The sequence below is a fragment of the Mauremys reevesii genome, linkage group 1, assembly GCF_016161935.1.
Source record: "Mauremys reevesii isolate NIE-2019 linkage group 1, ASM1616193v1, whole genome shotgun sequence".
Classification (NCBI taxonomy): Eukaryota; Metazoa; Chordata; order Testudines; family Geoemydidae; genus Mauremys; species Mauremys reevesii.
Genome location: NC_052623.1, coordinates 223,755,738 through 223,782,783, shown reverse-complemented (window position 1 = coordinate 223,782,783; position 27,046 = coordinate 223,755,738). Strand labels below are relative to the sequence as shown.

The following is a 27,046-nucleotide window of genomic DNA, read 5'->3' as shown; positions in this document are numbered from 1 at the left end:
AATATTTGAAAAAATCTCCAAGGGCATGAAGGACAGAGGCTATAACAGGGACCCACAGCAGTGCCGTGTGAAATTTAAGGAGCTCAGGCAAGTCTTCCAAAGAACCAGAGAGGCAAACACATGCTCCAGGTCAGAGCCCCAGACATGCCAGTTCTATGATGAGCTGCATGCAATTCTAGGGGGTGCCCCTATAAATATCCCACCCCTGTGTGTGGGCTCCGTCAATGGATTCTCATGCCACAGGGATGCCGATTTTGGAGACGAGGAAGATGATGATAAAAAGGAGGTTGAAGATAGCATACAGCAAGCAAATGGAGAAACCGTTTTCCCCAACAGCCAGAAACTCTTTATCAACCTGGAGCCAGTACCCTCCCAACCCACCGAAGGCAGGCTCATGGACCTTGAAGGCGGAGAAGGAACCTCTGGTGAGTGTACCTTTGTAAATATAATACATGGTTTAAAAGCAAGCATGTTTAATGATTAATTTGCCCTGAAGTCCTGGAATGCATTTGGGGCCAGAATAGTTACTAGAAACAGAACAGAAATCCTCTAGGGACATCTCAGTGACGCTTTCCTGGATGTACTCTCAAACCCTTTGCAAAAGGTTTTTGGGGAGAGCAGCCTTATTTTGTCCTCCATGGTAGGACACTTTACCATGCCAGGCCAGTAGCATGTAGTCTAGCATCACTGCATAACAAAGCATGGCAGCGTATGGTCCCAGTGTTTGCTGACATTCAAGCAACGTCCGTTCTTTATCTCTCTGTGTTATCCTCAGGAGAGTGATATCATTCATGGTCACCTGGTTGAAATAGGGGAATTTTATTAAGGAGACATTCACAGGTGTCCGTTCCTGCTGAGCTGTTTGCCTGCGGCTGAACAGAAATCATCCCTGCTGTTAGCCACGCGGTGGAGGGAGAGGTGAAGTGATCATCCCAGAGAATTGTGTGTGTGTGTGGTGGTGGTGGGGGGGGTTAGTTCGGTTTGTGCTGCACGTTAACCTGAAAACCACAGCTCCTCTTTTTAAATGGCCAACCCAATATGTGCTTGGTATGGGAAATTAGGGCACTGCTGTTTGAAACCATTCCCACATGTTGTGAAGGGTAAAGAAGCCAAAAGACTGTGGCTTACTGTGTATGCCTGCAAGCCAAATTCTGTTGCCTGCCAGCACTGTGTCTGTGATCTCTCACACCAAATTGGCAGGCCCTAATATAAGAGGCAAAATGCAACCTTGTAAAGAAAGCAACATGCTATGTAATATTAACAGCTTAGTTCACCATGAAAGAGTCTACCCATTGTTCTCTAAAATGTGTCTTTTTAAATACTACTCTCCCTTTTTTTCCTCCCGCAGCTGCAAATGTTTCAATGTTCAATGTTCCCCCATCATCTCCATCCCAGAGGTTAGCGCAGATAAGAAGGTGAAAAAAACACACTCACAATGAAATGTTCTCTGAGCTCATGCAATCATCCCACACTGACAGAGCCCAGCAGAATGCATGGAGACAGACAATGTCAGACTGCAGGAAAGCACGAGAGGACATGTGGAGGGAGCAAGAGGAGAGGTGGTGTCAGTGTAATGAGAGGAGGCAGGATGCAATGCTGAGGCTACTGGAGGATCAAACTGATATGCTCCGGCGTATGGTTGAGGTACAGGAAAGGCAGCAGGCACACAGACTGCCGCTGCAGCCCCTGTGTAACCAACCGCCCTCCTCCTCAAGTTCCATAGCCTCCTCACCCAGACACTCAAGATCGTGGTGGGGGGGCCTCCGGGCACCCAACCACTCCACCCCAGAGTACAGCCCAAGCAACAGAAAGCTGGCATTCAATAAGGTTGAAGTGCAGTGTGGCCTTGTCCTTCCCTCTTCCCCTCCTCCACCATCCCACCCAGTCCTTCTCTCCTCCCCCACTCCTCCCTGGCTATCTTCCCATTTGTGTGACAAATTAATAAAGAATGCATGAATTTGAAACAATGACTTTATTGCCTCTGCAAGAGGTGATCAAAGGGGGGAGGGGAGGGTGGTTTGCTTTCAGGGAAGTAAAATGAATCAAGAGGGTGGGTTTTCATAAAGGAGAAACAAACAGAACTTTCAAACCGTAGCCTGGGCAGTCATGAAACTGGTTTTCAAAGCTTCTCTGATGCACAGTGCACCCTGCTGTGCTCTTCTAACTGCCCTGGTGTCTTGCTGCACGTAATCAGTGGCCAGGCAATTTGCCTCAACCTTCCACCCTGCCATAAACGTCTCCCTCTTGCTCTCACAGATATTGTGGAGCACACAGCAAGCAGTAATAACAATGAAAATATTGGTTTTGCTGAGGTCTAACTGAGTCAGTAAACTGTGCCAGCGTGCTTTTAAATGTCCAAACGCACATCCTACCACCATTCTGCACTTGCTCAGCCTATAGTTGAACAGCTCCTGACTACTGTCCAGAGTGCCTGTGTATGGCTTCATGAGCCATGGCATTAAGGGGTAGGCTGGGACCCCAAGGATAACTATAGGCATTTGAACATCTCCAACGGTTATTTTCTGGTCTGGAAAGTAAGTCCCTTCCTCCAGCCATTCACACAGACTGGAGTTCCTAAAGTTGCGAGCGTCATGTACCTTTCCCGGCCATCCCATGTTGATGTTGGTGAAACATCCCTTGTGATCCACCAGTGCTTGCAGCACGATTGAAAAGTACGCCTTTTGGTTTAGGTACTGGCAGCCTTAGTGCTCTGGTCCCAAGATAGGGATATGGGTTCCGTCTATTGCCCCACCACAGTTAGGGAATCCCATTGCAGCAAAGCCATCCACTATGACCTGCACATTTTCCAGAGTCCCTACCCTTGATATCATCAGCTCTTTGATTGCTTGGCTACTTGGATGACAGCAGCCGCCACAGTAGATTAGCCCACTCCAAATTGATTCCTGACTGACCAGTAGCTGTCTGGCATTGTAAGCTTCAACAGGGCTATCGCCATTTGTTTGTGAACTGTGAGGGCTGTTCTCATCTTGGTATTCTGGTGCTTCAGGGCAGGGGAAAGCAAGTCACAAAGTTTCACAGCCACTGAGAATCATCCCAGACCTGCAACACTATGTGGTCCCACCAGTCTGTGCTTGTTTCGTGGGCCCAGAATTGGCGTTCCACGGCATGAACCTGCCCCATTAGCACTATGATGTCCAAATTGCCAGGGCCCGTGCTTTGAGAGAACTCTGCAGCCAGGGCCTCATCACTCTCGTCACCGCACTGCTGTCACCTCCTCGCCTGCTTTTGACGTTTCTGGTGCTGCATATACTGCAGGATAATGTGAGTGGTGTTTACAGTGCTCATAACTGCTGTAGTGATCTGAGCGGGCTCCATGCTTGCTGTGGTATGTCGTCTGCACAAGTAACCGAGGAAAAAAGGCGAGAAACGATTGTTTGCCGTTGTTTTATGGAGGAAGGGGGGCCTGACGACATGTATCCAAAACCAGCCACAACAATATTTTTGCCCCATCAGGCACTGGGTGCTCAACAAAGAATTCCAATGAGTGGTGGAGACTGCGGGAATGTGGGATAGCTACCCAAAGTGCAACGCTCCGAAAGTTGACACTAGCCCTGGTACTGTGGCCGCACTCGGCCAACTTAATGCTTTTAGTGGTGACACACACAATTGACTGTATAAAATCGATTTCTAAAAAATCGACTTCTATAAAGTCGACATACTCTTATCCCCCTTCAGTCTCCTAGGATCACTATGCCATATTAAAAAGACATTAGGAAGATGTGTATTTTTCTCCTTTCAAAAGTAAATTGTTGTATTTCTGTCTCTTTATATGACTCCTGGCCCTGCTGAATGCAGATGATTGGAAGCACCTTCTCTCACCATTTGTATTTCTAATCTATCCTTCTATGGATGAAGTGACCCAACTGAATGCAGGATTTGTGATAAAGGAAAGACAGACATTTCTGTAAAATAGCGATGTCCTCTGGATGCGTTCTGGTATTGATTTCACTGAGGGTTCATCAAGAGAACACTTCTGGCTTCTCCACTGGTCAGTTCTCAGCTCAGCATCGATTTTAAACTACATTTGTAGATTGTCATGGAAATAAACATGCCACTGTGTGAACATGATCAGTTTTACTGGAGTTTTATGTAACAACTCAGTGACTTGTTACTTGTTGTAGCTTTATTGGTTCAGTGGAAATCCAGATTCTTATTAACCGTCTTCTTGTCATTATTTTCTATAGATTTAATTTCTAGTCCTAGCAGAAATATTTATCCTTTGCATTTATTGCTAATCGGGAAATCTTTTCACAGTTTGTTTAATTTCAGGTGTGAATTACTCAGGGATAATTTTTGCATTTATCTCCTTGGAGTCAATAAAAGTTTCAAATCTGAATTCACTTCAGGAACAACCACGTTGCTCATCTCTGAATGTCTCTACCTGGTTTCTCACTTTTACCACATGCCTGATGTGTAAACCCACCCAGCTATACCCAGAGGTGGCCTTCCCTTGTCTCCAGGTTAGTTTAATCTCAGCCTCTCCTTGTGGTGAGCCCTGGAAACTGCACAAATCATCTGGCAAGAAAACCATCCACTAAGGGGAAGATTTTCAGAAAGGATTTAATATGAAAAAGGCACAAAGTCAAGCAGAAGAAATTATAGACATAAAAAAGCAGGAAACTTCCACCCCCTCCAAACAATGGGAAATTATACAAAGAAAGCTTATGAACCTTTTCCCACTCACTCTTGTATTTCCTGCAACTTCACACAAATCCTACAAAAACACTTGCTTTGTCTATCTACCAGGCAGAAACTTTCTCTGGGCATCATTTCTGAGAGAAAGAGTTGAAGCATTTACATCCTCACAGGGTTATTTTGTCCAGTCAAATTATTATGATATTGAACCCCCAGAGTCACCATGTCCCACATCATCATAACCTGTGTCTCCAGGAGGCAGGGACGGGGTTTCCTTCTCCATACCAGAGACAACTTCACCCCTTAGCGAGTGCCGACTCCAACCTGAAAACACCAAGAGAGACACATACAGTCAGTGGATCCACTCTATGGTTATGTGCAGCTGCAGAGCAAGGTGGAATGCACTTTACAACAGTGGTTCTCATACTTCTTTGATTGTGGCCCCTTTTCATGTATCAGTAGTAGCTGACACCTCCCCTCCCCGCCACACAAGTACATGTACCAATTTTTAAAAAAAAATCAACATGCAACTTTCACTAAATATGAAAAGCAGTAGGGCATTGAGTCAAAAAGAGCCATTAAAGTATATAGCTCTCCAGCCACCCAGCACAAAGGCAGCACTGCTGCCAGCAGCAGTGGAGATGTAACAGCAGCAACACCAGACCAAGACATCCTTACTTCTGCACTGCTGCCAGTGGCAGTGCTGCTGTCAAGGTGTCACCCCCACTCTGAACTTTAGTGTACAGATGTGGGGACCTGCATGAGATAACCCCTAATCTTATTTACCAGCTTAGATTAAAACCTGGTACTCCTCTGCCACCACCAAATGATTTAAACAATAAACAGGGAAAGGACCATTTGGAGTTTCTCTTCCACCAAAATATCTCCATCCCAAGTTCCTATAACCCTTCCCTGGGTAGACTGGAGAGATTTCTTCACCAATTCTCTGGTGAACACCAATCCAAAAACCCTTGGATCTTAAAACAAGGAAAAATTAATCAGGTTTTAAAAAGAAAACTTTTAATTAAAGAAAAAGGGTGAAAAGGATATCTCTGAGATTAGCATGCAAGGAAATCTCACAGAGAACAGATTTAAAACACAGAGGATGTCCCTCTGAAAGGGGCGGCTCTAGACATTTCGCTGCCCGAAGCACGGCGGCATGCCGCGGGGGGCGCTCTGCCGATCGCCGGGAGGGCGGCAGGCAGGCTGCCTTCGGCGGCATGCCTGTGGAGGGTCTGCTGGTCCCGCGGCTCTGGTGGACCTCCCACAGGCGTGCCTGCAGAGGGTCCGCTGGTCCCGCGACTCCACCGAAGCCGCAGGACCAGCGGACCCTCCGCAGGCATGCCGCCGAAGGCTGCCTGCCTGCCGCCCTCCTGGGGACCAGCAGAGCTCCCCCTGCGGCATGCCGCCCCAAGCACACGCTTGGCATGCTGGGGCCTGGAGCCGCCCCTGCCCTCTGGGCAAAACCTTAGTTACACAAATTTGATTCTCCCTCTTATGCAAAAAGAAGTCACAAAAGAAAAGAAAAGAAATCTAAGAGAATTCTTCTCTAATACTCACTACTTTTAAGAAATGTTAGCTGGTGGAATCCTGGATCTTTCCACATCGGCACAAACTTACTGAACAGACAAAAGACTGATTTCCCTCCTAGTCAGCTAGGTTATGTCAGATTCTTAACCCTTTAGAGGTAAAAGAAGAGTTAACCCTTAACTGTCTGTTTATGACAGCTGCCTTCAAAACTGGGTACCCGGACAGAGCCACCACTCTCTGCTCTGGTTTCTCATGCTGCCTCAGAATAGATTCTGTGCTGCCCAGTCTGAGAACCTCTGTTCTACAGTACAGATGGGAACCGTTCCCCCTTCAGTCTTGGGTCTATGACAACTTCTAATCCATCATCTCTATATGTAGTCTGGAGAGTAAAATCTTTGGTTTCCAGACCAGGTAAAGTTGCCAAGTGCCAGATGTAGCTACCTGTCACTCCATGTACAAAACCCAAGCACTTACCAGCAAGGAGTGCTTAGTTGAGAACATTATAACTTTCACTCTGCCTGGCAATGAACATTAGCATGTTACTCTTATCAAGTACTAAGCAATGCACATTTCATCACCACTGCACCTCCTCTGGGGTGGCTGATGGTGTCTCTGCTCATGACACAATGGGGAAGAGAGGGAGATATTGGCCAAGGACAATGGGCAAAGCCCATCCCAGATTTCACAGGACGTGTCATAGGCTCTTTAGCACTGATGCAGCAGTAACAAAACTTTGATGTATAAGATTATGCCCAAAAGATACACGTGTAGTGAACTGGTGGCAATTGAGCACATCCAGGGCATGGCAGCCACATAAGGATTGGAACCTAGATGCAGAAGGATCCTAGGTATCTTGCTGGTTTGACCACGAAGTACCACCCAGCAGGGACCCTGCTGTTCCTCTCCCCATGGCAGGCCCTGAAGCCTCTGCTTTGAGGGAATGGAGAGACGAGAGAAGAAGAATTTGTCTCACAGGCATTGGGTTGGCCAGAACTGTTCCCTTCCTGCATACCCACATTTCCAGCCCTCCCATTCTGCAGAGACAGTGTGAAGTGCAAACAATTCTCCACTCACCTGTCTGTGAATCCCTGTCATTCGCTCCAGTGCCTTCCTCATCATTCTGCCCCAAAGCAGGATCACCTTCAGTGCCAGACACTTCTCTGGCATCATCATAACCATCCCCTGGGACATCTCCAGGCACGGCAGGGGCATCTGACGTGAAGATGTGAAGTAATTAAGAGAATATTCACAGTGAAGATAGAAATAAACTACAAGCTGCAGATGCACCAGCCTCATTGGTCCCTGGGGCTCTCTCAGCCCTTCCACCCTGAGGGATGTAAGACAAGCCCTGCTCTGGAACCCTCAGACTGAGGGGATTTACAGATCAGATTGATTTGATACATTTCAGTAGCTGGTTGAGTGGATCCTAGAGCTCCCAGATGACGAGGGGAAGGGGGAGTTCTGGAAAGAGGTGACTGGAATCTAGTTCAGAGGGATCGTTCCACAAGGCATTTGGTTACAATAATTACAAATGTAAATGACTTGGAATTGTCCAGAGTTTGTCTCCGGCTTCCTAAACTTGACATTATTTTTAAAATGTCTTTTCAATGCATTCTCCTGATAAAGTATCAGAGGGGTAGCCATGTTAGTCTGGATTTGTAAAAGCAGCAAAGAGTTCTGTGTCACCTTATAGACTAACAGACGTATTGGAGCATGAGCTTTCGCAGGTGAATACCCACTTCGTCGGATGCATGTAGTGGAAATTTCCAGGGGCATACTTGCCCCTGGAAATTTCCACTACATGCATCCGACGAAGTGCCCCTGGAAATTTCCACTATATGCATCAGACGAAGTGGGTATTCACCCACGAAAGCTCATGCTCTAATACGTCTGTTAGTCTATAAGGTGACACAGGACGCTTTGCTGCTTTCTCCTGTTAAAGTTTATCCCATAAACTGCCATCAGTCTCCAATGTACTAACACCAGTGGGAGCTGAGCCAGCTAATAAGGGTGGGACATGGTCCCTAGGGTGTAAAATTTCTATGTCCCGCCCACCCCCCTGTCACAGTGTGACTGACACAGCTGTATATAAGCTGCCATAGTTGCATGCCAGGAAAGGCTGGCAGGGAACATTACTGCTGTGTAAAGGTCTCTGCTTTGATGCATTATGTTTACAAATAGTGAGTAACCCTAGTGCTCATGGCAGTGTGGGTCACAGGTCAGTGACCTGAGTCAAGTACAGCATGGACAGCTCATGAGCAAACTGCTCCTTCAGTCTCTGCAATGGGCCTCTGTCATGACCTAGGACATCACACGCTTCCCTACCCCTGGGCCTCCACACAGCTCTTGTAATGCACCTGGTCAGTGCCCTCAGCAATACGCCAATAGACAATACTGGTGGGTGAACTTTGTGGTTTTCTTAACAAACCACTATTGTTCCTACTGGGAAATACAGTTAGTTTTTCGTCAGGGTGACGTTGCTTCCAGGAGTCGGAGTCACTACTCACCTCGGCTGTCTGGAGTCTCGGGGACCTCGTTCAAGGCAGGTTCCTCCACGTTATCATAATCCAACTGAGACCCCCCTGGGGAAGCTCCCTCTGGAACAGCAAACACCACAGTCAGCCCCTGGCACCAACAGTGTCTCTTCAGCGCAGGTGGTGCTTATAACTAGAGTTGTTTATCATGGCACATGAGAGGGAAGTCACAGGGGGACCATGATGAGAGGGCACAAATGGGCCAATCCTGTCCCTGCAGAATCCAACAGCAGCTCTTCTATGTGTTTCAGTGGGAGCAGGATCTGGGCTTGTGCTGAGATAACAGGTTAGGACACAGGCCTGGCAAGGCCAGAGATGGTCTCTGAATCCTGCTGATCTCCTGTCTCACTGGGGAGGAGAAACCTCCCTGCTGCAGGAATTAAAGCTCCTGCTGGGAGGTCACTGTTCTGATCCTTTGTGAGCTCCTGCTCTCCACTAGCCTCTCAGGCAGCCCAGGGCTCAGCTTGGCAGCGCTCCAGCTTCTCAGCAGAACTGGCTCATCTGCTCAGTGTCTCCTCCCCCAGCCACAGGCTAAACTCCCAAAGGGCCCAAATCATGGACTCCCTTGACAGCAGCTGGGGTAGAAATGCTGCCCTGTTTACAGTTAGAGATGGGCCCAAGCCAGGAAGTTCACATCCAGGATTTTCCTTCAGCTTGTTATAATGACAGGTGCCAGCCCCAAAACTGAATTCCAGAGCTGGGGTCAGAATCTGAAAATTTCCCCTCCCCCAAAGTTCTGGTGGGTTCAGTTCAGTGAATTCAGCTGAGCCCATCTGTAATTATAACACAGGACAATTTTCTCATCTCTCTTACTGAACTGACACCTTCCATCCAAAGAGACTGACTCGTCTCCTCCAGCTCCTCACCTGGAGAGGTCACTGGGAGCCGTTCCCAGAGGTGTGTGCTCAGGAGATGGTCACATGTTCCCATCCTGAGATTCTGACAGAAATCCTGTTCAATGGGATTAGACCCGACTTTGTAAAATGGGAACCGTGGGAGGGGAAATGGCTGCGATTGCAGAAAGTGTCATAGAAATTCTGTTCTCTCCCCAGATTTGGGTCTCTCGGCCTGAGTCTGCCCCTCCCTCATTACCTTGTTCTGATCCAGGATCATTTTCCCCCTCGCTGTCCCCGGTGTAATACTGCAGCTTCGCCACTGAGTCATCTGAATAGGAGACTGGAGAGACGAGAACCAGAAATTCATCAGTAAGAACAGCAGAACTGTGGGACTGGGAACACATCTGGGGCCTGGAGTGGGATTTCTGGTCTCAGTCTATTCCTTCTTCTGCAGGACATGGTGACTCACAGCAACTCTGAGCAGTGAGAGGCTGACACAGACTCCCCAAGAGAAATCTCCATGTCACTCTGGTAAATGTGACTGAGGGGATGCTACAATCTGACCTGAAATATACTGGGGTGTGTGAAGGGCACGTCTCTGGCTGCTGGTCCAGGGAAGTTCCATAATGGTCCAGGCCTCCTCAGCCACAGAGGGGATTCCTCCTTCTTCAAGGAAATACCCACCTCCCCCATGAATCAGTCAATCAGCTCTCCATGGTGTTTCCCGATTAGGCCAAGATAGGCCCAGAGCAGAGTCTGTGATTCACTGTAACCATTTTGTCAGTGGTGTTGGGGGATGCCCTGAGCATGTTCCCAGAGCCCCACCACAGCACAGCCCTTGGGCAGGATGTTCCCATCAGACATTGAGACAAAATGGCACAAAGGATAACAGGCCATGACTCAAACTCATGAGGCTCTCCTGCGCTGATCTCTCTACTCCAGGGCAGGAAGGAGCCGACCCAGCTGACCAGTGGCTGTGGTGGGAGGGGAGTACAGAACATCCCCTGCTCCAATGCTCCAGAGAATTTTCAAATGATAGTTTAGCCTGGCCTCAGATATTCGCTTTCTTGACCCCTCACTGGTTACACTCCAAGGCTGCAGGACAGGCAGAGTGACATTAACAGTCCCTACACTTGGGAAACTCAGTGTATGGTGGGAAGGAAGCCCATCTCCCTCAGTTCCCACAGCTAGAGCTTGGCAAAAACAAACAAACCCCAAACCCAAACAAAAACAAACAAACAAACAAACAAAAAACAGATGATTTGGTTCTCGGCTATTGGGGAGGGGAAAAGCAAAAAAACCAACAACAAAACCCAACAACATTGTTTTGAGTTGAGCCAAAAATGACTTTTTTTTTCTTTTTTTTGGCAAATTGAAAAGTAAAATAAATAGTTTAATGTTTAATGAAACCATTTGGTGTTCTTTTGGGCATTAGTCATTTTTTGTTTGTTTGTTTTTATAGATAAAATTAAAGGAAATTTCTAATGTAAAAATACTATTAAATTGAAAAAAAATGTTTTCTTTAGAAAATGTTGAAATGAAATGAATTGTTCGGTGCGTATTTGGAACAAATGGGTGAAATTGACAGGAATTTGTGAAATGTTTTGGTGTGTCTGAGCCCGCATTTTTCATCAAACATTTTGTAATGAAGACTTGTGCCCAGCACCAATGAGAAGCTCACAGGGCTGAAGCTGCAGTGATTTCACTCTGGGCCAGGGCCTCAGAGGGAAAGGGCATTAGAGCTGCTCCCTGTTAAGAGTGACAGGTTTCAGAGTAGCAGCCGTGTTAGTCTGTATCAGCAAAAAGAACAGGAGTATTTGTGGCACCTTAGAGAGTAACAAATTTATTTGGGCATCTGATGAAGTGGGTTTTAGCCCACAAAAGCTTATGCCCAAATAAATTTGTTAGTCTCTAAGGAGCTACAAGTACTCCTTGTTCTTTTTGTTAAGAGTGAGACACACAGACCTGAGCGACTGAACATCTCCTGCTTCTCTCTCATCAGGTTATAATCAATCTCCTCATACACGGCCTCAGAGAAGGGATCCAAGGGTCTTCTGGAGCCTGAAAACAAAGAGCAGGGTTTGCACAGGGTCATTGAAACCAGAGATGGGAAACACTACGGGATCATCCAGCCCCTCCCCCTGGGCCCAGTGTGAGCCTGAACCCTACAGCCCATTCCCAGTGCTGGAATTGAAATGAACCAGGTGGTGGGTTTCCTTCCACAACAGCCCTTTGTTGATGGTTCCCAGGGCTAGTTCGCTGTCAGGAAGCTTCCTCACATTCATCTTAAATGTTCCCTTTTTAATCTCATCCCATTATTCCTGGCTATTGACCTTTGGAGCAGCTTAAATAATTCTTCCCCTACGCTGGTGTTTATCTGCAAAATGGTGATAACACTTCTTTCCCCATCGAGTTTAAGGCCAGATGGGACCATTAGAACATCTAGTCTAATCTCCTGTATAACACGGGCCACTGCATTTCACCCAGATACCCCTAGGTTTGAGCCCAAAGATGCATTTAGACTAAAGCATTTCAGTCCTCAGAAGAATAAGCTCTTGTGTGCCACAGGCAGAAAACAGAAGTGACTAAGGTACCACCAATGTCCCAGGCCCCAGCAATGGCAGGGAACTGATGAGATGAGAGATGCCTAGATAATACTGGCAGGTGATTCATGGTCCATGGTTCAGAGGAAAATGAAAATCCCCCAAGGTCCCTTTTTGCCAATCTGACCTGGAGGAAAATTCCTTCCTGACCCCAAATCTGACAATTGGTGTGACCCTGAGCATGTGAAAAAGACACACCAGCCAGATATCTTAGAAACAGGTTTCTCTATAGCACCTCAGAGGACTGGTCCAGCCCATCCAGTGTCACAGCTCCATTTGTAGTTAATGTCTGATGCTTCAGAGGAGGGCAAGAAACAAAACACAAATATGGGGGCTTCCCAGAATTCCTTCCTGACCCCTGTGGGTGACCGGCTGAAGCCCTGAAGCATGAGATCCGACTATTGGCATTGTCTTACTGGAAAGTTGTGAATGTTACATGTATGTTGATGGCAATCCCATTCTCCATCTTCTTGCCAAGGAGCTGGTAGCTAATGTTTGTATCGTGTGCTATAAATGTAAAATCCCCTACAAGTGCTAGGTTTGAGTATAATACAGTATAATGCTCCCTTCCCGCATTTCTCCCTCCTAAGATTGTCTTTTCTACTGGATCACTCTCTTCAAAACTATTTACCAGAGCTCAATTTTTATATACTTTTTTCCTGACAATATTTCCAATTTCTCTAGCTGCCTTTTCCATGATGTCTCTCCTTGTGATATTCAGAACTCCTCCCTGGGATAGATTTAGGGTGACCAGATGTCCTGATTTTATAGGGACAGTCCCGATTTTGGGGTCTTTTTCTTATATAGGCTCCTATTACCCTCCACCCCCTGTCCCGATTTTTCCCATTTGCTGTCTGGTCACCCTAGATAGATTGTGCAACCCCAGGCAGGGGCGACTCTAGGCACCAGTGAAGCAAGCAGCTGCTTGGGGCAGCCCATTTGCAGGGGCGGCAGCTGGCAGGGATCCAGCCTGGGAGCTGAGAAACAACAGGGGGCCCTGGGAGGTGTAGTTCCTTGGTTAGCTCCCTGCCTATAGAGCCAGCCCTGGATCAGGGAAAGAACTACATTTCCCAGCATTCCCTTGGCCACTATCAACAGGAAGGGAGGGGGAGGGAGTATTGTAGCTAAAACTTCATGCTGCAGCTTGCTGTGAATGGAGATCTCACTGCTAGAGTGGAGTGGCCCTGTGAATGGGGAACAAGTGTGCCCAAGGAGTTAGAAGGCTTTGGCCCAGATATCCCCTTCAGAAGACATCACCAGATTGGATTAGGGATACTGGTGTGACCTCATCTTGCAGCCCCCAAAGAAAGAATTCGGTGGACTACATGGACAGTGCCCCTCTCTATCTGAATCATAGAATCATAGAATATCAGGGTTGGAAGGGACGTCAGGAGGTCATCTAGTCCAACCCCCTGCTCAAAGCAGGACCTAATCCCCAATTTAATCATCCCAGACAGGGCTTTGTCAAGCCTGACCTTAAAAACCTCTAAGGAAGGAGATTCTACCACCTCCCTATGTAACCCATTCCAGTGCTTCACCACCCTCCTAGTGAAAAAGTTTTTCCTAATATCCAACCTAAACCTCCCCCACTGCAACTTGAGACCATTACTCCTTGTTCTGTTATCTGCTACCACTGAGAACAGTCTAGATCCATCCTCTTTGGAAACCCCCTTTCAGGTAGTTGAATGCAGCTATCAAATCCCCCCTCATTCTTCTCTTCTGCAGACTAAACAATCCCAGTTCCCTCAGCCTCTCCTCATAACTCATGTGCTCCAGCCCCTTAATCATTTTGTTGCCCCCCACTGGACTCTTTCCAATTTTTCCACATCCTTCTTGTAGTGTGGGGCCCAAAACTGGACACAGTACTCCAGATGAGGCCTCACCAATGTTGAATAGAGGGGAATGATCACGTCCCTCGATCTGCTGGCAATGCCCCTACTTATACAGCCCAAAATGCCATTAACCTCTTTGGCAACAAGGGCACACTGTTGACTCATATCCAGCTTCTCATCCATTGTAACCCCTAGGTCCTTTTCTGCAGAACTGCTTCCAAGCCATTCGGTCCCTAGTCTGTAACAGTGAATGGGATTCTTCTGTCCTCAGTGCAGGACTCTGCACTTGTCCTTGTTGAACCTCATCAGGTTTTTTTTGGCCCAGTCCTCTAATTTGTCTACGTCCCTCTGTATCCTATCCCTACCCTCCAGCGTATCTACCACTCCTTCCAGTTTAGTGTCATCTGCAAACTTGCTGAGAGTGCAGTCCACACCATCCCCAGTGTAGACCCCAAATTAAGAAAAACAGTAAAAGAACTAAAAAAGAGCCACCGTGGCTTAACAACCATGTAAAAGAAGCAGTGAGAGATAAAAAGACTTCCTTTAAAAAGTGGAAGTCAAATCCTAGTGAGGCAAATAGAAAGGAGCACAAACACTGCCAACTTAAGTGCAAGAGTGTAATAAGAAAAGCCAAAGAGGAGTTTGAAGAATGGCTAGCCAAAAACTCCAAAGGTAATAACAAAATGTTTTTTAAGTACATCAGAAGCAGGAAGCCTGCTAAACAACCAGTGGGGCCCCTTGACGATCAAAATACAAAAGGAGCGCTTAAAGATGATAAAGTCATTGCGGAGAAACTAAATGGATTCTTTGCTTCAGTCTTCACGGCTGAGGATGTTAGGGAGATTCCCAAACCTGAGCTGGCTTTTGTAGGTGACAAATCTGAGGAACTGTCACAGATTGAAGTCTCACTAGAGGAGGTTTTGGAATTAACTGATAAACTCAACATTAACAAGTCACCGGGACCAGATGGCATTCACCCAAGAGTTCTGAAAGAACTCAAATGTGAAGTTGCGGAACTATTAACTAAGGTTTGTAACCTGTCCTTTAAATCGGCTTCGGTACCCGAATTGGGATTCGGGGGTTGGACTAGATGACCTCCTGAGGTCCCTTCCAACCCTGAGATTCTGTGATTCTATGATTCTATGATTGGAAGTTAGCTAATGTAACGCCAATATTTAAAAAGGGCTCTAGGGGTGATCCCGGCAATTACAGACCGGTAAGTCTAACGTCGGTACCGGGCAAATTAGTTGAAACAATAGTAAAGAATAAAATTGTCAGACACATAGAAAAACATAAACTCTTGAGCAATAGTCAACATGGTTTCTGTAAAGGGAAATCGTGTCTTACTAATCTATTAGAGTTCTTTGAAGGGGTCAACAAACATGTGGACAAGGGGGATCCGGTGGACATAGTGTACTTAGATTTCCAGAAAGCCTTTGACAAGGTCCCTCACCAAAGGCTCTTACGTAAATTAAGCTGTCATGGGATAAAAGGGAAGGTCCTTTCATGGACTGAGAACTGGTTAAAGGACAGGGAACAAAGGGTAGGAATTAATGGTAAATTCTGAGAATGGAGAGGGGTAACTAGTGGTGTTCCCCAAGGGTCAGTCCTAGGACCAATCCTATTCAATTTATTCATAAATGATCTGGATAAAGGGGTAAACAGTGAAGTGGCAAAGTTTGCAGATGATACTAAACTACTCAAGATAGTTAAGACCAAAGCAGATTGTGAAGAACTTCAAAAAGATCTCACAAAACTAACTGATTGGGCAACAAAATGGCAAATGAAAAATAATGTGGATAAATGTAAGGTAATGGACATTGGAAAAAATAACCCCAACTATACATACAACATGATGGGGGCTAATTTAGCTACAACAAGTCAGGAAAAAGATCTTGGCGTCATCGTGGATAGTTCTCTAAAGATGTCCACGCAATGTGCAGAGGCGGTCAAAAAAGCAAACAGGATGTTAGGAATCATTAAAAAGGGATAGAGAATAAGACTGAGAATATATTATTGCCCTTATATAAATCCATGGTACGCCCACATCTCAAATACTGTGTACAGATGTGGTCTCCTCACCTCAAAAAAGATATTCTAGCACTAGAAAAGGTTCAGAAAAGGGCAACTAAAATGATTAGGGGTTTAGAGAGGGTCCCATACGAGGAAAGATTAAAGAGGCTAGGACTCTTCAGCTTGGAAAAGAGAAGACTAAGGGGGGACATGATAGAGGTATATAAAATCATGAGTGATGTTGAGAAAGTGGATAAGGAAAAGTTATTTACTTATTCCCATAATACAAGAACTAGGGGGTCACCAAATGAAATTAATAGGCAGCAGGTTTAAAACAAATAAAAGGAAGTTCTTCTTCACGCAGCGCACAGTCAACTAGTGGAACTCCTTACCTAAGGAGGTTGTGAAGGCTAGGACTATAACAATGTTTAAAAGGGGATTGGATAGATTTATGGTGGCTAAGTCCATAAATGGCTATTAGCCAGGATGGGTAAGAATGGTGTCCCTAGCCTCTGTTCGTCAGAGGATGGAGATGGATGGCAGGAGAGAGATCACTTGATTATTGCCTGCTAGGTTCACTCCCTCTGGGGCACCTGGCATTGGCCACTGTCGGTAGACAGATACTGGGCTAGATGGACCTTTGGTCTGACCCAGTACGGCCTTTCTTATGTTCTTATGTTCTTATCCTCCAGATCATTAATGAAGATATTGAACAAAACTGGCCGCAGGACCAATCCTTGGGGGCACTCTGCTTGATGGAGCCATTGATCACTACCCGTTGAGCCTGACGATCTATTCAGCTTTCTATCCACCTTATAGTCCATTCATCCAGCCCATACTTCCTTAACTTGCTGGCAAGAATACTGTGGGAGACCGTTTCAAAAGCTTTGCTAAAGTCAAGGAATAACACATCCACTGCTTTCCCCTCATCCACAGACCCAGTTATCTCCTCATAGAAGGCAATTAGGTTAGTCAGGCATGACTTGCCCTTGCTGAATCCATGCTGACTGTTCCCGATCACTTTCCTCTCCTCTAAGTGCTTCAGAATTGATTCCCTGAGGACCTGCTCCATGATTTTTCCAGGGACTGAGGTGAGACTGACTGGCCTGTAGTTCCCCAGATCCTCCTTCTTCCCTTTTTTAAAGATGGGCACTACAGTAGCCTTTTTCCAGTCATCCAGGACCTCCCCCGTTCACCATGAGTTTTCAAAGATAATGGTCAATGGCTCTGCAATCACATCCACCAACTCTTTTAGCACCCTTGGATGCAGCACATCCCTCCCCATGGACTTGTTCTCGTCCAGTTTTCCTAAATAGTCTCGAAACACTTCTTTCTCCACAGAGGGCTGGTCACCTCCTCCCCATACTGTGCTGCCCAGTGCAGCAGTATGGAAGCTGATCTTGTTTGTGAAGACAGAGGCAAAAAAAATATTGAGTACATTAGCTTTTTCCACATCCTCTGTCACTAGGTTGCCTCCCTCATTCAGTAAGGGGCCCACACTTTCCTTGACTTTCTTCTTCTTGCTAACATACCTGAAGAAACCCTTCTTGTTACTCTTAACATCTCTTGCTAGCTGCAACTCCAAGTGTGATTTGGCCTTCCTGATTTCACTCCTGCATGCCTGAGCAATATTTTTATACTCCTCCCTGGTCATTTGTCCAATCTTCCACTTCTTGTAAGCTTCTTTTTTGCGTTTAAGATTAGCAAGGATTTCACTGTTAAGCCAAGCTGGTAGCCTGCCATATTCACTATTCTTTCTACACATCAGGATGTTTTTTTCCTGCAACCTCAATAAGGATTCTTTAAAATACATCCAGCTCTCCTGGACTCCTTTCCCCCTCATGTTATTTTTCCAAAGGGATCCTGCCCATCAGTTCCCTGAGGGAGTCAAAGTCTGCTTTTCTGAAGTCCAGGGTCTGTATTCTGCTGCTCTCCTTTCTTCCTTGTGTCAGGATCCTGAACTCAACCATCTCATGGTCACTGCCTCCCAGGTTCCCATCCACTTTTGCTTCCCCTACTAACTCTTCTCTGTTTGTGAGCAGCAGGTCAAGAAGAGCTCTGTCCCTGGTTGGTTCCTCCAGCACTTGGACCAGGAAATTGTCCCCTACACTTTCCTAAAACTTCCTGGATTGTCTGTGCACCACTGTATTGCTTTCCCAGCAGATATCAGGGTGATTAAAATCTCCCATGAGAACCAGGGCCTGTGATCTAGTAACTTCTGCTAGTTGCCGGAAGAAAGCCTCATCCACCTCATCCCCTTGCTCTGGTGGTCTATAGCAAGCCTAGCAAGGGAGATAGAAGCCCATTTTCAAAAGCCTTTTTTTTTTAAGTTTTATTTGTTTAAAAGGAAGACGGTGATATTGCATTGGCAAATTCCCCATAGAAACAAAAAGTGGAACAAAAGAATAATAAAAGCACCTCGACTTTTCCTCATTTATGGAGGACAGTCTTATAATATGCATCCAGATATCTTCCAATCACACAAGCTGAAAATTGTTCCACTTTACTACAGTTCTGTAACCATATGGGAACCAATCCTGTCTGTGTTCTGTGCACATCCAAAATTCCTGCTGAATGACCCGCCCTGGGAGCAAGTTATCAGTGACCCAGGGCTGGGGTGGAAGAAGGGTGCAGGTAGGGAGAGGGGGCGGAGAGCCCAGGGCAGGGGTGGCAGGGGGTGCAGCTGGTGGGGGCTGGGGCAGGAGGGGGTGTGTAGGGAGGGGGACACTGCTGGGGTGGCAGGGGGGAGCCCAGAGCTGGGGCAGCACTGGGTGTATGGTGGAGAACCTAGGGCTGGGGTGGCAGGGGCGGCAGGGGTGCAGGTGGGGAGAAAGCCCATGGCTGGGGCTGAAGGGGTGTGGGTCGGGGCGAGAGTCCAGGGCTGGGGCAGCAGGGGTGCAGGTGTAGGGAGAGCCCAGAGCTAGGGCGGCAGAGGGTGTGTGTGGGGAGAGCTCAGGTCTGGGTTGGCAGGGAGTGCAGGTCAGGGGAGAACCCAGGGCTGGGATGGCAGGGGTGATGGTCGGGGAGGCCCAGAGCTGGGGCGGCAGGGGGGTGCAGGTGGGGGGGAGAGCCCAGGGCTCGGGCAGCAGGGGCTGCGGGGGGGATCCCAGGTCTGGGGTGGGGGGCAGCCAATTTTTTTTTTTGCTTGAGGAGGCAAAAAACCTAGATCTGGCCCTGACCCCAGGCGGTATCTTTGGGAATGACTGTATTAAGTCTATGAATGGTTTATGTTCTACTGCATGTGGGAGGGTTACCACAGCTCCTCCAGGAAAAAAAAGCTGTGTGTGTGTGTGTGTGGCGGGGGCGGGGGGAGGGTTGATTAAGGTGAACCAATGAGATTGTAACAACTCCAGAAAGGTAACAGCCTTTAGGTTGGTTTACACAGACTGGTTCAAACTGGGTTACCAGAGACCATGAGACAAAGAAAGACTTCTGGTATGAAAGGCTGAGTTTAAACAGACTCAGGGCCTTCATTTTGATTCAGCAATTGGGCAGGACCTTCTGTCCATGGGGATCCCAACACTGAATAGTTGCAGGGACGTTGGTCTACCAGGCTGCCCATGAGGAAGACGGGTGAATTCTGGTGTGTTCAGCAAGTGTGGAGGAATTTTTATTGTTTTTAAAGTGTTCCTTGTGATAGTTTCATCCTACTAACAAGGTGCAGTCTGCTGAGAGAGAGCTGGGTGGTGACTTGTAACTGCTGGCAATACACTGCTCATAGCCCTTGGGGAGAACGCACAGCACTGGGGCTGGCCTGTAGGTAGACTGGTTTGTTGTGGGTATCGCAGTGGAAGGCAGAGGGCTGTGCAGCATTAAACACCCCAAGCCACAAAGAGGTGGGACAGGAGGTTACCACCCAGAGACAGGTGATGGCTGGAAGCCTGAGTAGGCACTTCTGGAGTTGATCACGGGAGGGTGGGGAGATAAAGATGTAGCTTTTCTGAAACTGTAAAGGTCCCTAGCTAGTATCATCTCCAGATTTCATGGCTGGGCTGTTCCACTAACAAAATATTAAATGAGAGAGGAGTTAGGCGCCCTCGGCCACCCCACCCAACCCGTATCGCCACTCACCCTGACACCCTGCAGCCCCCCTGCTATTGCAGAGGCATTTCACACAGTGACACCAAACAGGACCCACCTCTGCGCTGTGCCTTGGCACTTCGCACCTGCGCCCCCAGGATGATTAAGACCAGGCAGAGCAGGGCCCCCAGGATAATGCAGATGACCACGGGCACCGTGACTCTCCCACTGTCAGTCTGAGGGCGGCGCGAGGCAGCTGTATGGAAATGAACATGCACAAGGGAGAGATTATCCTGTGAGAGTCAGGGGGCAGGGAGGGACAGGGAGCTCCCCAGTCACTCATTGCACGGCCCAGGACAGCAGGGTAATGGACTGGGACAATCTATGTGCCATGGGGGCAGCTCACAGGCTGCTGTTTAAATCATGGGCCTCTGCTCTGTCAGCTGGAGCCAGCAGACAGGCATCCTCTGGATCAGCAGCGCCTGCAGCTCCCACCCAGGTGTCATTCGCCCTCAGATTTCACAGGCCATAGAAAGGAGCTCCTTCCCTCAGGCTGCAGCTTGCAGCTCATCCACTGTCACCCAGCACCAGGGAAATTTAACCTTGATGGGAAGAGGGGGATGCTTTAAGTGGGGTATTTGGAGAATCTGTCCTCTCTGTCAGACCTGCAAAGGGAAAGGGAGGAGAGTTGGAGCCTGGAGTGAGGGGGAGGTGACGTGTTTGTTCCCAGGGGGAACCTCAACTCCGAGAGTCCCTGGTTGTTTCCAGCTGTCACCTCCACAAGCTCCATCAGAGCAGCACAGAGATGCAGGGGCTATGTGGGCTGATGCCTGAGCCAATCTGACCCCACAAAGGTCCCACCTCACAGCATCCATGATGCTCCTGCACACAGGAGATGGGAGGGCCTGGTCTGGGACCAAAGGGATGGGGGCGTGGGCTGATCCATCCTCCTTCCTGAAAATTACAGCATGTAGCAGAAACATCTCCTGTCACTCACCTGAGCAATTCACAGCAGCATCTTCCTTATGGTCACAGTTGCTCTCACCCCAGGGCTTGGCAGGACAGTCCCAGAGAGATGACTCTGTCCCTCGGCAATTCAATTTCTCCACCCAGATGGGACCAGTCCCTTCGCCGAATGCAGCCTTGTCCAGGGCAGATACAGCAGATCCACACCCCAGTAGTTTACACACAACGTTAGCATCCGCCATGTCCCAGGAGTCATCACAAACTGTTCCCCAGGAGCCACGGTACCAAACCTCCACTCTCCCCGAGCATCCGTCCTCTCCTCCCACAACACGTAACTTCTCCTGGTCTGGAAATGCAGAAACCTCACATGTTACTGGGACCACTGGGAAAGTCCTTAGGGACCAAGGGTGAGACACAGAGAAGCAGAGATACCTGTGCAGCTTGGAGAGTTCGGGCATTCGGCAAACAGGGTCTGAGTTGGTTTTGCTTTTTTTCCTATGGAGAGAAAAAGCTGAGGTGAATGCACTGGGCTGTGTGTGTGACGTGGGAGTAGAATTTATCTGTATTTTAAACCCATAATTTCAGCACTGTATGAACAGAAATGTGAACTCTCAGTCATTTAATACCTAACTAATTTGCTCCAGGTCAACATGCACCCAGACTTATAGGGGATTCCAGTCTCAACCCAAAATGCACAGCCTGGGCCCATCTCTGATTGTTCATCCCAAAAGGATTAATAACCACAGAGCTGCCTAAAGATGGTCTCTAGGGAGAGGCTTTTCTTCGCTCTCACACTACTTTAGCACATTGTATAATTAATTGATTAACTTCCATGTTTGTTGTAAATCAGACAAATGTTTATACTTATAAAACATCATGAAAATACCTTTGTATCTTGTGTTGAGAATTTACATCTGCCTACACTGAGATGTGAACAACAACAAATTGTATCCTAACCCTTCAATTAATTGAACACATCGCGTATATGTGTGTTTGCACAAGCATATGCAGGTAGTTTCAGAATTACCAGCACAAGAAATATGGGTCTCTTCTGCTCGGTTATCACATGACTTTGGATCCCAGGGCTCTGACGGGCACTGCCAGAGGGAGCTGTGCTGCTCACTGCATGCAACATGGTCCAGCCACGTGGGACCAGAACCTGCTCCATATGCAAAGTCTCTTTCAATCTGTCCTCCATCCCCACAGTTCAGCTGTTTGCAGACAATTGTTGGGGTGTCTCCAGACATCTGATTGGAGCAAACACTGCCCCACGTCCCATTGTAGAAAACCTCCAGCCGCCCAGCACAGTCACTGTTGCTCACGAGCCTCAGATCTGTGAATTCTAGAAGGAAATGCACAAAGAGGGAATTTAAATCGTCTGATTCTGAAATGAACTGGCATGTGAAGAGTGGAATCCCACCAATTGCTAATGATCCTGTGCATCGTTCTGCAGGAGCTACTGCTAGAAAACCACTCCAAGAATGAGAGACTTTTTTACACACCACAGGCCCCCAAGAAATACAGTAGGCATCTCTGGAAGGTCACCTTTTCCCAGCAACTACAATCAGATTGTAACAGATTAAGGCCGGGAAGGATTGTGACATTGGCAGGCCAGATGCCAGCTCTTGCCCAGGCTGTAGCTGACAACCTTTAATCTTGTAGCAGGAGACCAGGCCAGGTCACCTGTGTGTTAGTTTTGCACAAAACAGGTATTAATCTTGTAGGAATGTATTTAGTGTTTAGACTCTATGAAATGGTTGTTAGTTGCAGGCATTAATCTCACTTGTAATGGCTGTGGTTCATGCTACAAGAAAATATATAAATTTTGCTTTATAACTGAAAATGTTTGCTCTGAACTTGTGAACTCAGGCACAGGAAGCATCCCCCCATCCATCCCCTGCATGTAGTACATGCAGAAGGCCTCATCCCATCACTTTGAAGGCTGGAAGGAGGAAATAAAAATAGTAGATATGAAGATTTTTCATATTTTTGGCTGTTTGAACTGTGACAGGGCTAGAGACACCAAACTGAGGCCAGAGACCCCAAGGGGTTACCCCTGGGTCAGCGCTGAAGGATATTTGGAATTGACAGATCACTACAACTCTGTCATTCCTAGGATGTAAATGGGAACTCATTTGTGTGTATATGTTTCTTTGCTTTAACCGTGTGAATAACCCTTTTACTTCTTTTTTTTTCTAGTTAATAAACCTGTATATAGTTTGTTACAGGATTGGCTACAAGCATTGTCTTTGTAATAAGATATAGGGAATCAACTGATCTGAGTAAGTGACTGGTCTCTTGGGACTGGAAGCAAGCTGAATGTGGTGTGATTTTTGGTGTAAGTGACCAATTATCACTAAGTCCAGTTTGTCTGGGTGACAGCATAGACTGGAGAGTCAAAGGGGACTGTCTGTGGCTCCATGGTAAGATAGATACAGTGATCCAGGACTAAGTTCCCTCTAAGCTGTGCAGACATGTGTCCACACAGCAGGCTATCAAAGGCTGCATAGGCACACAGCCACAGGGGCCCGGACTGGAGAGGCACCTATTCCCCAGCCCCAGGCTGCTGCAGCAGGAGAAGGCTCAGGGGAGGTCTCTTCCCGCCGCAGCCCCACGGCAGCCTGCACTCCATAGCCCACACCCCCATGGCCCCACCCCATCCACAGCCCCACCCCATAGCCCACACCCCAGCCGGGCCCTCCCCCTCCCCATACTACCAAATCTCCGCCCCAGCCCTGAGCTGCCTCCCACACTCCAAACCCCTCGGCCCCAACCCTGCCACACATCACCTCTATACTGGTGCACATAAAAAAATCCATTCTGCTCATGGATGTAAAAAATTAGAGGGAACATTGGTCCAGGAGTTCACATCTGTTACTGTCCTGGTGAAAAGCGACAGAGTCCTGTGGCACCTTATAGACTAACAGACGTATTGGAGCATGAGCTTTTGTGGGCGAATAGCCACTTTGTCAGACCAGGGCTGGCTCTAGGTTTTTTGCTGCCCAAACAACAAAAATGTTGACTGCCCCAAGTCCCAGCCCTGGGCTCCCCCGTACACCCCTGCCGCGCTAGCGCTGGGCTGCCCCCGTTCCTCCCCCCCCAGTGCCCTCCCCCCACCCTGCTGCCGCCCCAGCCCCGGGCTCTCCCCCTCCCCTCCACCTGCACCCTCCCTCCGCCACAGCCCTGGGTCACTGGTAACTCGCTCCCAGGGCGGGTCATCAGCAGGAATTTTAGATGTGCACAAAACACAGACAGGATTGGTTCCCATATGGTTACAGAGCTGCAGTAAAGTGGAACAATTTTCAGCTTGTGTGATTGGAGGATATCTGGATGCATATTATAAGACTGTCCTCCATAAATGAGGAAAAGTTGAGGTGCCTTTATTATTCTTTTGTTCCACTCTTTCTTTCTATGGGGAATTTGCCAATGCAATATCACTGTCTTCCTTTTAAACAAACAAAAAGGCAATGGCTGTTGAAAATAGCAATTCCAGTCCTAATAAGCATTTCTTGCTCAATTTTATCCTACTTTTTCTACAGCAAGTTACAGTGGATCAGTATATTTGATTTGGGAGAAATGAAGTAACAGATGCCCAAACTGAGCTTGAGCACTCCTGAATTCTGAGGTGTTCAAATCTGGAAGGCAGGTGCTGGGTGTGTGTGTGTGGGGGGGAGCTGAGGGCTCCGCGGGGGAGCATGTCAGCATGTATGCAGCAGCGTGTCTGGAGCTGCGCAGAGCCAGACACGCTGGTCTGAGTGGCACGGTAAGGGGGCTGGGGGGTCGGAGAAGGGGTAGGGAATTCCAGGGGGCAGTCAAGGGACAGGGAGCAGGGGGTGTTGGTTGGGGCGGCGGTGCGGCGGGGGCTGTCAGGGGACAGGCAGCGGTTGAATAGGCATGGAGTCCCAGGGGTTTGTCGGGGACAGGTAGGGGGTGGGGTCCTGGGGGGGTCTCAAGAGGGGGCAGTTGGGGACAAGGAGAAGGGAGGCTTAGATAGGGGGTGGGGTCCCAAGGGGCGGTTAAGGGCAGGGGTCCCGGGAGGGGGCAATCAGGGGACAAGGAGCGGGGTGTGTGTGGATGGGTTGGGGTTTCTGTGGGGGGGCAGCTGGAGGGAGTGGATGGTGGCAGGCTGGGGCTGTCCTCCCACTGGAGTGTCCTGTTTTTTGAATGTTAAAATATGGTCTCCCTGCCATTCACAGCACTCACAACACGCTGCCACATGAGGTCCCCCATCTTCCTTTACAGTTGGTAGTGGCCAAGGGAATGCTGGGAAATGTAGTTCTTTCCCTGCTCCAGGACTGGCTCTATAGGCAGGGAGCTAACCAAGGAACTACAGCTCCCAGAGCCCCCTGTTGGTTCTCAGCTCCCATGCCGCTCCTGCAAATGGGCTGCCCCAAGCAGGTGCTTGCTTTGCTGGTGCCTAGAGCCGCCCCTGCATCAGACACATGTGGTGTGTGTCATAAACAGATAGTTAAGGGTTAATGCTTCTTTTACCTGTAAAGGGTTAAGAAGTTCACCTAGCCTAGCTGTCACCTGACCAGAGGAACCAATGGGGGGACAAGATGTTTCAAAAAGAAGGAGGGAAGTTTCCTTTGTTTAGTAAGTTTCAGCCAGAGTGAAAAAGATCAAGGAACCAACCTCTTATCAGAGTAGTAAGTTTTAGAAAGGGATAAATAGGTTTATGTTTATTTTCTTTTGTGACTTGTCTTGGTACCATTAAGGGAATTATCAAATTGGGTATTCTTTTGTGTATTAAGATTTTTGCCAAGGGGAACACCCTGTATTTTCAATCTATTGTCTGTGAGATTAGCTGACATGCTGTTCCCCAGAGGTTTTTTTTTCTTTCTTTTACCTTTCTTTTCTTTAATTAAAAGCCTTCTTTTAAGAACCTGATTGATTTTTTCCCCTGATTTTTTTAGATCCAAGGGAATTGGATCTGGACTCACCAGGAAATTGGTGGAGGAGTCTCTCAAGGCTACCCAGGGAGGGGAAGGTTTTTTTGGGGAAAGAGAGTGATCCAAGTACTCAGAAATTCTGGATGGTGGCAGCGAGACCAGATCTAAGCTGGTAATTAAGCATAGAAGTGTCCATGCAGGTCCCCACATCTGTACCCTAAAGTTCAGAGTGGGGGTGAGACCTATGGCACTGTGTCTTGATGAAATCTATTTATAGACACACCACCAGTTTGAGATATTGCCTTGTTTCTCACCATCTGCCCTGAGGTGGGCATTCAGAGCCATGAGCCACTCCAGACAGCGTGACAGGGATTGTGAGATCAAATAATTTGACCTTCTGTAAAACAGCTGCATAGATCCTAATAACTTGAGTCTGACTTAAGCAGAGCATCCAGAAAGGCATCTGGTCTAGACAGGAAGACTTCAAGAGATGCAGAATGCACCATTTCCCTGGTAGTTTGTTCTGATGGTTAATCACCCTCCCTGTTAAAAAACTGGGCCTTATTTCTGATGTGAATTTGTCTGGTTTCAGCTTCCAGCCATTGATTCTTGTTCTGCCTTTCTCCATTAGATTAATGAGCCCTTTAATAAGTGGCATGTTCTCCTTTTGACAGGACTTATGCACTGTAATCAAGTTACCTCTTAATCGTTTTGATAAGCTAAACAGATTCAGTATCTTAAATCTCTCACCGTAAGGCTTTTATTCATCAGATCATTTTTGTGGCTCTTCTCTGCTCCCTCTCCAATTTTTCTGGACTTCAGAACTGGACGCAGTATTCCAGTGTCTGTCTCACCAGTGCCATATACAACAGTAAAATTTAGTCCCCATTCCTACTCTCTGCCCCTCTGTGTATACATACAAGGTTATCATTAGGCTGTTTTGCCATACACGGCACTGGGAGCTCAAGTTCAGTTATTTCTCCACTAGGACCACACATCCTTTTCAGTCACTGCTTTCCATGATACAATCTCCTTCAGACACCTGAGATGCAGCATTCTAACATTAGGGAAATATTGTAATATCTCCAATACCTCTGGGTGGGAACTGAGGACTTTCTAATGGTGACCCCGGTAGGTAGTTACACAAGGCAAAGGGAGGCAGAG

General features: G+C 47.6%; 1 protein-coding gene across 1 annotated transcript in view; it reads right to left on the bottom strand.

Moving 5' to 3' along the window:
- Nucleotides 1-21,384: 21,384 nt before the first annotated feature.
- The window catches only part of LOC120371759 (scavenger receptor cysteine-rich type 1 protein M130-like), a 201,596-nt gene continuing 195,934 nt past the window's right edge, over nt 21,385-27,046 (bottom strand). The window contains exons 11-12 of the mRNA XM_039488003.1: nt 22,018-22,332; nt 21,385-21,485 (exon numbers count right to left, since the gene is read on the bottom strand). Coding sequence (XP_039343937.1) covers nt 21,385-21,485; nt 22,018-22,332 — 416 coding nt within the window. The remainder of the gene's footprint in view (nt 21,486-22,017; nt 22,333-27,046) is intronic.